Here is a 12,753-nt window from a genome sequence, read left to right on the forward strand (position 1 = left end):
AGAGCAGACATGTGGCCTGAAAAGGTCGTGGAGTTCTAGTGCCACGCTGGCTCCGTGGCTTAGAGGATCCCCATCCAGATCTTCACCTTCTTTATTACATTTACTTATTTATTGGGGGCAGGACATGCACGTGCCACCGCACAGGTGCAGAGGTCAGAGGACAATGTGGATCGAGGGAGATGACTCAAGTCACTGGGCTTGGCAGCAAGTCTGTTTACCCACTGAGCCATCTCACCAGCCCAAGGTCTTAGTCTTTATTTACACATTACCCACAGCTTCCTGAACATGCAAGGCCAGCTGCACCTTGAGGAGCTAAAGGGTCCGAGAACACTGCTTCTTCAATTGACAGGGTACCAAGGAGTCCTCTGCCTTTCCTCCTCTCTCCTAAGGCCTTCCTCAAGGGCTGCAACATGACTGTCCCAACTCATCTGGCTAAGGGACACCTGGTTGTCTATCTAAGACATGTATCCTTGCCCTGGTGAACACTGAGCAAGGCTTTTGGTGTTTGCTTGTTTATTTGTTTGTTTGTTTTTGAGAAAGGATCTCTCTGTGTAGCTCTGGCTGTCATGGAGCTCACTGTGCAGACCTAGAACTCACAGACAGTTGCTTGCTTCTGCTTCTCAAGTGCTGGAATTAAAGGCATGCACCACCATATCTACCTATGAGGATCCCTGCAGCCATGTCAGCCCTGTCAGTTTTACAGCTATGCAGCAATATATGATTGTAGTTGGAAGTTTGCTCAGGTCCCGCCCAGCCCCATGGTCTGTGCCTGGCCCCGTGGTCCCTCAGCCACTTATAAAATAATCACTCAGAGGCTTAATATTAATTACCAGTTGCATGGCCTATGGCAGGCTTCTTGCTAGCTAGCTCTTTGAACTTAACAGGTTTCTATTAATCTATAAGTTGCCACGTGGCCGTGGCTTACCGGTACTTTCACATCTTGCTTCTCCTGGCAGTGCTGGTGTCTCTCTAGACTCTGCCTTTCTCTTTCCTATCTCTCTCCTTGGATTTTCCCACCTGCCTCTAAGCTGCCTTGCCATAGGCCAATGCAGCTTTATTTATTAACCAATGGGAACAACATATATTCACAGCCTACAGGAAGACATCCCCCAGCATATGATCTTCCCAAAACAGATGGGTGTGTGTTTATCAAAGGGACAAGACTCTGGAAAAAAATAAATTTTATTCAGTTACCTAAACTGTAGCCAGCAGCGGGAGTCAAATTCATCAAATGGGGTCCCACAATCATATAGCTCGCAAAACAACTCGTACAAAGAGACAACATGACTGCTCCCCAAAGTTACAGGTGTCCCCGAGCCTTGGGTCCTTTAGGAGTCTAGGAATAGGCACAGGGAATAGGCACAGTGACGGTGACTCTGGCCCTTTATGCATGCCCACACCAACAGGGCATTCCTACTGAGCCAGAGCCAACAAAGGCCAGCAAGGCCCTCACCACAGAGAAAGGGGTGGGACCTGTGGGATAAGAGGTTCTCTCATGAAATTGGCCACCCCCTGTGGCAGGGGCTATGGGGACATGTGCACAATCATGGAAAAGGTTCGGTGCCTTGCCGTCATCTTTAAAACAGTCTATCAGAATGGTGTTTGCCACCATGCTCTGGTCCCTCTTGCTGTTCATGCCACCTGCCTTTCCTTCTCTGGAATGCGCCTTCAGGCCAGTTGTGTTAAGAGGACTCAGGGCAGCCCTGGTGCAGTGCTCTCCCAGAAACAAATATACATGGCAAGGAGCACAAGACCCCAGCTTCCTCCAAGCCATCCTGCTTCAGTGTCCTTGGGTCTCTCTCTACCTGGAGAACATGCCATGGCTGAGGGACAACAAAACTGGAAAAGGGGCCTCCAGCCACCTCGTACAATCCTGCAGGTAGGATTTTTCCAATAGTGCATTTGACTCAAAGCTGGACCGCTTACAGAGACCAGTCCAAACCTTGGACATAAGGCAGGTCTTCTTTGCTTGGAACCACAGCTACCAGACTGCTCCACTCTGAAGTCATCTTTCTTTTCTTGCTGTCTACAAGTGAGTCACAGATGAGCCTGGCGGCCAGGAAGCTGTTTGTGTTTTTCTCTTTCTTCTTCTCGCCCTCCCTCTTCCCATTTTCCTCCCTCCCTCCCATTCTCTCCACCTCTCACATTTGCGTTGGCAATGTCATTTAGATAGAATTCCCAGCATTACTTTAACCAAAGAGCTTGCTGAACTAAGGCTCCTTCTGGCCGAGGTCTCTCCGGAGCATGACCAGAGCTGCCCCAAAGGCTGCATCCACATCTTGCCCAAAGCACAGCGGCAAAGGGAATGCCCTCTGGACCTCCTGCTTCAGCACCTCATTCCTGGACAGTGCACTCCCACTCCCCATCACCCGTTCCACACCCCACTCTTTGAGCTGTTGAAAAGGAAGCATGGAGTGCAGGTTCTGAACAATGCCTCTGCACAGGGCCCGGGTCACATGACCCAGGGAAAGGTCAGAGGAGGAGATTCTAGTCACAGAGGCCAGCTGGTCTGGCAGGTGCCTCTCGCCCAGCACTGTTGGGGTGATGGTGAGATGTGTGTCTTTCTGCTGTGCAGCCGCCTGGATCATGCGTGAATAGACAGTGGATTCTTCAACCTCCAGGCCTGTCAGAAATGGAAGATCTGTGTGAGATCACACAGCCACTGGGAGCAGGCAGAAACTGTTTTAGAATCCCCAGAGGGAAAGGGCAGGTCTGTCTGCTGCTTCTCACACTGTGGCTGGAAGCTTCAGGCTCAGAGATTCACAGTCTGGCCAGCTAGATTCTGTTCTAGATTTCAGTCATTTGTCTCCCTGTGGCCACAGCTAGATTTCTGGGAGATAGCTCATCCATACTGTTGTGAATCCTAACCTAAAGTGAACATCATAACCATAGCACAGCTATGGGATCCTAAAGGGCCAAACGTAAACATCCATTAATGAGCATCATCAGAACTGCTATTTCAGCCATTAGCAGTGATACTGCACTCCATGGATCCCACACTAAACCACTCTTGCTATAAGAATGCAGCCTAAGCCATTCTCATTATGTACATGGGATACCTGGGGCCCAGGAAGAAGTAATATGTGTGTTAACTTCAGCTGATTGATGCTAAGCCAGTGTCCAAGTCAGATTTTAGTTCCCCATCCTATGTTACCTCTGCACTCTAGAAAACACAATTATCTGGGTGCAGTATAACTCCAGGACTCAGAAAGCTGAGACAGAAGGATCACAAGTTAATAGCCAACCTGGTCTATACAACAAGACCCCCATCTAAAAAGAAAGAAAGAAAGAAAGAAAGAAAGAAAGAAAGAAAGAAAGAAAGAAAGAAAGAAGGAAGGAAGGAAGGAAGGAAGGAAGGAAGGAAGGAAGGAAGAAAGAAAGAAAGAAAGAAAGAAAGGAAAGAAGGAAGGAAGGAAGAAAGAAAGAAAGAAAGAAAGAAAGAAAGAAAGAAAGAAAGAAAGAAAGAAAGAAAGAAACAAAAAAAAGAAAGAAAGAAAGAAAGAAAGAAAGAAAGAAAGAAAGAAAGAAAGAAAGAAAGAAAGAAAGAAAGAAAGAAAAAGAAGAGAATTAAAAATATAAATAATAAGGAAGGTTGGGTTTTTTGCATCAATCTACTTTCAAATTAGAACCACTTTGGGGGCTGGGGCATGGCTTAGTGGCAGAACACTTGCCTAGCATGATTAGATCCCTGGGTTCAAATCAAGCACCATAAAAAGAAAAAAATGATTCTGATCTCTAACTTTCCATTAGCTGAGGGAGAACAAACCTAATTTTGATGAGAAAAAAAGTTACCCAGACTAGGGACTCTTTATAGTTCTTCACAATAGCCTGAGTTGCTCTGAAGGCACTGTGGGGCCCACTCCCTTGATAGAACAGGTCTAGGCTATTGATTCTTAGATGCAGCCAAGTTAGATAGCCATGAGCCTAAGGCTGTAGGTGCTTCTGAAATATGAATATGAAATATGAACATTGCTTCTGACTCAGGGTACCTAGGGCAGACTATGAAGTTCTGTATTTGTGGAAAGCTCCCAGAGGCAAGGATTGCTGGTCCCAACCAGAGCTGTGCAAATGCAAAGGCATCAGACCCACCTGAGGTGGCGGGGGAGGGGTGCATATGTAAAATGCCATGCTCAGTCCCACCCCATCCCCAGGCTGAGTCAGCATTTCTGAACATGTAGAGGTCAATACTGGGTCTTGGAGGAGCCTTGTATGTGTGCTCTATGTACTTGTCAGGTGGGTACATACATGTCAGGTGGGGTGCACATGTGTGTGTGTGTGTGTCCATGTGGAAGACAAAAGTTGACACTGGGTGTCTTCCTTGATCGCTCTTCACATTATTTTTTGAGACAAAGTGTCTCACTAAAACTGGAGCTCACTGGTCTTTAGGCAAGCTGGCTGGCCAATGAGTTCTGTGAAGAGCCCATCTACTCCAGCTTTTATGTGGATGCCAGCATTCCAAACCCAGATTCTAATGCTTTTACTTTACCAACTAAGACATCTTTCGAGCCCTCAAGATGGTTTTAAAACTCCACAATTAGGCCGGGTGGCAGTGGTGGCACACGCCTTTTAGTCCCAGCACTTGGGAGGAAGAGCCAAGAGTTCAAGGCTAGCCTGGTCTACAGAGCAAGATCCAGGATAGGCAACAAAAGTACACAGAGAAACCCTGTCTCAAAAAAAACAAACAAACAAACAAAAAACTCCACAATTAAAGGTGAGAGTGTGACTCAGTGGTAGGACACTTGCCTGCCATTTGTGAGAAACAGTAACCTAGAGAGCCATGGTAGAGTCACATCATCAGAGCATCCGGCATATAAATTCAATCATGTGTACTCAGAAATAGAAAGAGAAAAACAGCTTCAGTGCTGAATGCAACTAGTCACAGTCTGATGCCTCTAAGATTATCATTAAAATAATCAGCTATTTGTTCCTGTTTGTTTTGAAGTGCTGGGGATCAAACCCAGGCCCTGGCATATGCTAAGCTTACACTCCACCACCAAGCTACATGTCCAGTCCTGAGTTTCTTCCCCACCCTCTCCCCGATTCTCCCCTGAGACAAGGTCTCACTATGCAGCCTTGGCTGACCTCAAACTGGCTATATAGGCCAGGTTGGCCTCAAACTCAAAAGCATGCCTCATCTTAAAGGCATGCGCCACCACACCCATCTTCCAACTTTCTTTTTTAAATGAGAAAATTGGGAACAAAAAGCATAGAAGAGGGAAGATTACAGAGTAAGAGATTTTGACCCACATTGAGAGAAGCAAGAGTATGGAGTGAAAACTGGGTTTTCACCAGAGCCCAGAACCCGCAGTCTGAGTCTGTGGAGGGACATGCTGAGGGACAAAAGCCAGGTCCTTCCTTTCCCAAGGAATTCAAGCCTGGGAGGCCTAAGATGCTTCTCAAGGCAGGGACAGTGTGCCAGAGCTACAGCCAAACATATGGACATTTTTGTACCCAATGAAGCCAAGTAGGCTCTGTTTGTAGGCCTTCACACCAGAAAATTCTTCTCAGCCCACATTTGCAGAATATGTAAAATTCTGCCCCTAGCCCTGGCTCCAGATGGCTGCTCTTTCAGAGGATCTGGTTTCAGTTCCCAGCACCCTCATGGTAGTTCACAAATGTCTGTAACCCCAGTCCCAGAGGATGTGATGCCCTCTTCTGGCCTCGCAGACAGTGCATGCCTTTGCTGCATAGGCATACATTCAGACAAAAATACCCATACACATAGAATAAAAATAAAGGAAAAAGTTTTAATCTAGTTCCCATACCAAACAAAACTGGAGTGTCGAAAAAGTGCACAGAGAAACTTTAAGGATTTAGGGTGTCTACCTGTCAAGACTAGGACTTGGGGGAAAATGGTGGGTTTGTCTCTCTACATACAAATCTTCATCAAGGTTTTCTTACAACTCTGTTCTTGGATTAGGCAGACAGCGTTTGCCTTACATGTATGAGGAGTTGGGTCAATCTCCAACAGAGAAAAACGTTTTGAAAACTCGTGTTCTTTAGAGTATACAGCATATAAATGTATAAGACTGAGTCCTTGGGGGACAACTGCTCAATCAAAAGACACAAATGCACATAACGGTAGAATTCCACAAAAAGTCACATTACATAAAAAACTGATCTTGAAAGCACCCCCTGCTTCATCAAACAAGAAGCATGAATGTGAAAGGTCTCACAGAGAGACACACGGAATAGAACACGGTCCAAGAATGGAGTCGTGCGAGGGGAATTCTGGGTGCTTGTGAGAAAGCTCCAAGAAAATAAGACAAGAGTCTGATGTCCTCAGTGTATTTAAAAACACGGAGCTGCTCTTGGAATGTGCTTCCGTGCCCCTCCCAGATGTAGCAGACAGGAGCGAGTTTGCTTTAGATTATTACAACTGACTATTGCTATTTATTTGTAAGCCTCTAGGGAAAAGCGTGTTTTGCCATGTGACTCTTCTTAACCCTCCGAGTTAAGGTCTGATGCTCTGAATAAAGTTAGCTATTGCACGAAACTTTAATCTGCCTCATTTTAGGCTCTGTTCTCCCTGGTACACAGTACCAATTAGAGCGGTAAACAGAACAGTACTATCTCTTTTATAGGTAAGGAAAACAGCCCCTACCGACAGCACAGAGGGCAGTTGGTAGACCCAATCCAGTTACAGCAGTATCTGAATACAGAGTTTGCCTGGATGGGCTAAGGACTGGTTCTGCAACTCAAAAAGCACCCATAGGATCCAAGCCAAGAAGGTAGAATTTACTCCTCAATCTGTCAACCCCGGCCTGGCCTGCCAACTTGTGTGCACAGCCAGGAGAAGCCTCCCACGTGCCTTCTGCTGATGCCTCATCTTGTCCCCATATTGTATGCTTCCTGCAGTTACCTGACTTTGAAATGCATGCTCCAGTGATCACTGCATCTGAGGGCCACAATTTCCCTAAACCTGGATGGCTGACCTTCAGTGCTTACAGGACAGAACTCTGGTAGACGACAGTTACATGTGCCACCGCACATACAGAACAGAGGAAAACCTGGTAGATCCTCTTTGGAAATCAAAGAAAGCAGAAAGGAGGCCTCTATAAGTCCCAGGAAACTTCCAAGAAATCTCGGCAGGACCTGCCGACCAGAAGTGCGTGCTGTTAGGATTTATAAGGTTGTCAAACACCAGTGGTTCTTTTCGCTCATGTGTGCCAGTCATTCCATTTCAGATACCTGTAGTCATCAGAAGGGAGGCCTTAAATGTAAGGAGCCATAAGACCTGGACTTTCTAGTAGAGGTGTAAGACTACGGAGCCCGGGGAGCTGGGAAACTGTTACAATAATCCATGGTCAAGGTCAGGGGAAAGGTACCTGGAAACCTGCCTCCTCGCCTCAAAAAAAAAAAAAAAAAAAAAAAAAAAAAAAAAAAAAAAGTGTACAGTGACATTTCAGAAACAGAGGAAAGGAAGCTGTGAGCTCAGACTCCTGGGACAGGCAGGAATATACAGGGACTCGGCTGGGTGGGAGACTGGATCCGGACAGTACACATTCAGTGACAAGGGCAAGAAGCAGAGAACACACCACTCTGTGGGCTACACCTTACCCAGATCCGCCATCCACTGAACGAGCATTTGGACAAACGTGGCCAGCACATTGCCTCCATTGAGTGACGCGGCCACCCCCAGGTAGGTCCTGTCGAAGTAAGGGAAGAAGGCGACCGGGGCTGCAGGATCCGGAGTCTGCAGCGGCTGGAATCCCACAGGCATGGAGGCTGCCAGCTGGACAGAGGTGCTGATGTTGAGAACTGCACAAAGACAGCAGGGCTCACTCAGGGTCACATATCATAACACCATAACGGAGCAGGGGGCCCAGTGTGGTTGTGTGCAAAATGTGTGCGTTCTTAGAGAGTACTTATTTAAGAGGCAAAGCCGATTGTCCCCACCAAGTGTGTGCTAGACTCAGTCTAATAAATAAAGCACTAATAAATAAAATCGGTCTAATAAAGTAAAGCAGGGGCAATAGTTCACTACTTTTCAGAGCTAGCAGGTTTAGAAACCAAACTCAAGTCAGTATCCAATTTCTTCATCTGTTAAGGGATCAGAAACAACAAAAGCAAAAACAGCCTCAGAAGGAATAAAAAAAAAAAAAAGACCTCTGTGCTATGCCACATCAAACCTTCTAGCAAGGCTATAAGCCAGAAACAGCATGGGGCCCCGCCTACCTCTAGGCTCAGGGTCAGGGGCCAGGGAAGTGACCCCACCAACCCTGCCCACGGAACTAGAGAATCCAACCACCCCAGGAAGAGGAGGCCTTGCTATGATTAGAAGGTCCTCATCCAAACCCATGACAGAATTCAATTCCATTATGAGGCTAAGAAGGGCGATCAGCAGGAATGTTCCAAGTTGGATCAGATGGCTCGTTGAGGAATGGATTTGTGGGTTATGATAAGAGCGGCACTATCAAAAAGGCTAGCCCACCCTGTCTAGTTTTCTGTCTTTATGCATGATGTCATGCCATGATCTGCAACAAAGCTCAAGACTAGATGTGGGCCCTCAATGTTGTACTGTCAAACCTCTAGAGCCATAAGCTGAATAAACCTTTTCCTTTATAAATTTCCAGTCTGTGGCATTCAGCTACAGCATTGTTACCCTGGTACATTCAATATCATGGCTTTTAGGGGTGAGGGAAAGCTAGTCATGATGTTGCACACTTGTATCCTAGGAACTCAGGAAATGGAAGGTAGTAGAGACAGGAGAATAAAGAGTTCAAGGCTACATAAGATTCTGTCAAAACAAAACAAAACAAAAAAACACTTAGGGGTTGGAGAGATGGCTCTGTGGTTAAGAGCACTGGCTGCTCTTCCAGAGAACCTGGGTTTTTAAACACAGGATAAAGAGAGTTTCTGTAACTAAGACATGGAGGATTCTGGTGGGTAGCATGGAAGAGAGGGTAGAGAAACTCACATGCCATCTCCCATACACTGTCCTCCACATCCACCTCTTCATCTGTATCCTTTGCTACATCCTTCACAATAAACCAATTAGCATATCTCTCTAAACAACACAGGCAAATTAACTGAACCTATAGAGTGAGTATGAGAACCTTAGCTTATAGACAGTTGTTCAGAAGCACAGTTCATTGTTTGCTGATGTCTGGGGAAACCCGGTGCATCCAGTGTCAGAAGTGATCTGTGTTCCTACAGTAGGAAAAGTGGTCCTTTCCCCATCTCCTAGGAACAGCCTTCACCACTAACCGATTTTAGAACATCTCCATCACTCTAAAAGGAAAATGTATCCTTTAACAATCACTCACCACAGCCCCTAGCAACTAATCATCCTTCTCTCTCCATGGATATGCCATGACATTGTGGCACTGTCTATTAACGGAAGCATGTGATGTATGACTTCATGCCTTTCACTGTTCACACTGTAATACTCACAGTAAGTTCTGCCATCCCTTTGAACAGTATAGATGGCCCACAGTTTCCACACTCCATTCGGGTTGTTTCCACTCAGGGCTGTTGTGAACAGTGTCTGCATGAACTATGGGGTTGGAGTGATTGTGCAGACACGTGTTCTAGTTCTCCTGCTGTGTCTCCAGGACCAGAATCATCAGGTCCTATGGTAACTCCACATTTAACCTGTGAGGACCCATAGACTGTTTTCCAAAGGGTCTGCACCACTTTATATGTCCTTAGGTGTTACAGATTCTTACAAAGAAACCAAATGGAGACTATGTCCTGACAGAAAGGGTTCTGCACTTAGAAGTGCATTAATGTAACTTTTGTTGACGCAATAACAGCTCTAGTCCCTTCCTCTTGCCTCACCCCTCATGTGCTGAGAACAGAACCCATGGCCTTGTGCACGCTGGGCAAGTACTCTGCCAGTGAGCTATGGTTCCAGCTAATCTCTATTTACTTGGTCATGGAGTATATAGAAAGAAAAAGAGAGCCTTCTCCCTCTCCTAACCCTAGTTGACCCTAGGTCAATGCAAGGAGATAGAACTCTGAGGCCTGTCAGCTTTCCAAGCAGAGAATTCCCTGCAGGGATGAAGGTGTTTCCACCTTCACGGGATGCTGAGCCTGTAGCTACACTATGGGTCACAGACCCTGGGTCAGAGCTGGTACTGAGGAGACAGCAGCCTGAGTCTGAGGAGGGGACAAAAGGCAAACTCACCTGCATCAGTCCTTTGGCCCATGCAGGAATAGACAGAGGCTTGTAAATCGCCCAGGGCTACGCCCACCTGCGTGCCCTTTGGGATTGCAAACCATGTGTGCGAGGTTCTGCCTGCCATGCTCCCTGGCTCTGCAATGTCGGGGAGCAGGTGCACAGGAAAGCCTGCCACTTCCAGTCTGCAAAACAAAAGTGAGCCCTAGAGTTCCCGGGGTGTTTGGCCATCTGGATTTTCCCGGTTCCTGGAAACGGTGCTACAGCTTACACACAGCCGAAGGGAGAGCAGAATGCAGTGTTATCATGAAACATCTCTGGCATTTTTAAAGTCATGAGTTTGGGCTTTGTAGATAGTGAACAAAAACTTGAGATTCGCCGTGGAGTGGGGTTGGGGGCGGGGGGACCCGTCTCAACAGCAGCCATCAGAAAGAGGTAGAAATAAATAGAAGAGGAGGATGGAAGCGGGGGTGAGAGATGAGCCAGACTTCAAGGGCATTCCAATCAACACCTGTGTTTGAAGGGGACACAACCCTTCAGCAAAGGGAACACCAGGGCCCCAGGACCATTACAGCTGGTTAGCACACTCCAAACCAAATCAGGCCCAGCGGCCTCATGAACACCCCATGCATCCATTGCTCATGGTTAGTGAAGGCTGCATGAAGTAAACCACAAAGCTCTTTACCTGAACTACCATGTGCTTTTAACTGTATCTCAGGGCTCAAAATTGGAGGCCCTGAAGGAAGCAAACTTACAGGGCCCTGGGGTTCTGTACCTGAAAAGCAAACGTTTGTAAAATGAAGTCGAAAGTATCCCTCCAGTAGACAGCCTCTGTCCCTACTCTTTAAAAAACAGGGAAGAGTGACAGTTCTAAAACCCCACTCAAGTTCTCCCTCCAGACACCACCCCTCTGGATCCACCCACGAGGCCATACTCACATCTCCAAGTTCCAGCTTTGGCTCTGGGTGTTGAAATAGCCCCAGCTAGCTGCATTCTGGTCAGACATCAGGGGTCTTGGCAAGCCACACAGCATGGCAACCACATAGTCTTGAATGGTGCCAGCCGCATCATAGGACTTCAGGAACTCTGGGCTGTTTGTCATACCAAAAACAGTTCAGCACGATATAACGAGGATACGGAAGCTCACGATGTACCTAGCTGTGAACAGAGGGGACTAGACAAGGCACAGCTGGGGCACAGCCACAACCTCACATACTGTAGCTCAATACAGTGACTCCCTGGGAAAGGCTGCCCCAGCCACTCTAGATAAAGCTATCCCAAGCCTGCCCCAAGGGAGGGAACTTGGGGGAAGAAGCACTATGCCCAGGAAAGAAGGTCATGGCCCTGTCCCCTACAGCCCTGACCCCACTGTGAACTCACCTTGACAAGTCTTGCTCTCTCTGTCTCTCCCTCCCTCCCTCTCCCTCTCCCTTCCCACCCCACCTCCACCCTAATCCCGTCCTGGTTTAAAACCAGATATCCAATGGTGAGCCTCCACAAATGGAACCATTCTAGACCAAATGTGAGCCTTGTGACTCCACCTTGTGCCAGGCCACACTCAAGGCACAGGGCAGCAGGTAGAGAAATGCTGACTCACTATCCCTGTCTATTCGCACCCCAGAAATCACATGCTGATTCAAAGAACAGTTGTCGGACCTGTTTTTCAAAAGCCAGAAGATGGTTGCACAGCCAAATCCCGTGGCCACACTGAGATGGGATGCTGGCTTGGGCAGAGAAGCCAGGAAACCAGTGTTACAACGGCCATCCTGCCATGTGACCAAGGGGCTCACAGCTCTGGGCTCAAATACAAGGGCAGGCCCTCGCTCCATCCATTCAGAGCCTGCAACAAAGGAGACAACGGAAGTGGAGAAAACAGCATTGAGTGAGTAGAGGCATGTCCTTGGATCCTCTCTGCAAGCGAGTTTACAGCACAGACCTCTCCACTCTGTGACAGTGCTTCATTCACACAGGGTTCTGATATCAGAGCGGCTGAGTGACCCTGGGCAAGTCACTCACTCCTCCCGTGTGAATAACCTCTGCTCTGCTTTCTCTCTCTCTCTTTTTAACATTCATTCTTCTTGTGTGGGGGGTGGGGCCCAGGGGTGGAGCGGGTGGGTGGGAAAGGGTTGGGTTAGATTGGGTGTTTTAAGACAGGATTTTGCTACATAGCTCATAGCCAGGACTAGTCTCAAGTTTGTGATCCTCCTGCCTCAGCTTCCTGAGTGTCAGGGTACTACATACTCAGATTATTTTCGGACTTGGCTTGGTTTGGTTTATTAAATTCATTTCCAGCTTGATTCCGCATCTCCCTCATCCCCTAAGAGAAGATACTTAATGAACTCTCAAGGCCCCTTGCTCATCCCGTCCTTCCAACCTTCATCATGACAAAATTTTCTAGGTTTGATACCAGATTGATCACCCAGATGTTTTTTTTTCTCTTTTCTTTTGTTCTGAGCTAGTTAACTGCTTATTTGTTGTACTAGGGATGGAACCTAGGACCTCCTGAATACTGAGCACATGTTCTACCACTGAGCACCTCCCCAACCTCAAGTTCATTAACAATTTTTGACATTGAAGAGGTCTGACCAAGCTTATTTCATCCATCTATCTCTTCTAACACCTTATGAAAT

The 12,753-nt window shown here is 47.2% G+C and overlaps 1 protein-coding gene across 1 annotated transcript in view; it reads right to left on the minus strand.

The window, feature by feature from the left end:
- Positions 1-10,246, minus strand: part of Trpv1 (transient receptor potential cation channel subfamily V member 1) — a 42,398-nt gene extending 32,152 nt beyond the window's left edge. The window contains exons 1-2 of the mRNA XM_052756153.1: positions 10,133-10,246; positions 7,561-7,761 (exon numbers count right to left, since the gene is read on the minus strand). Coding sequence (XP_052612113.1) covers positions 7,561-7,761; positions 10,133-10,138 — 207 coding nt within the window. The 5' untranslated portion in view covers positions 10,139-10,246. The remainder of the gene's footprint in view (positions 1-7,560; positions 7,762-10,132) is intronic.
- Positions 10,247-12,753: the final 2,507 nt, after the last annotated feature.

The sequence above is a fragment of the Peromyscus californicus genome, unplaced genomic scaffold (genome assembly GCF_007827085.1).
Source record: "Peromyscus californicus insignis strain IS unplaced genomic scaffold, ASM782708v3 Scaffold_3__1_contigs__length_106647218, whole genome shotgun sequence".
NCBI lineage: Eukaryota > Metazoa > Chordata > Mammalia > Rodentia > Cricetidae > Peromyscus > Peromyscus californicus.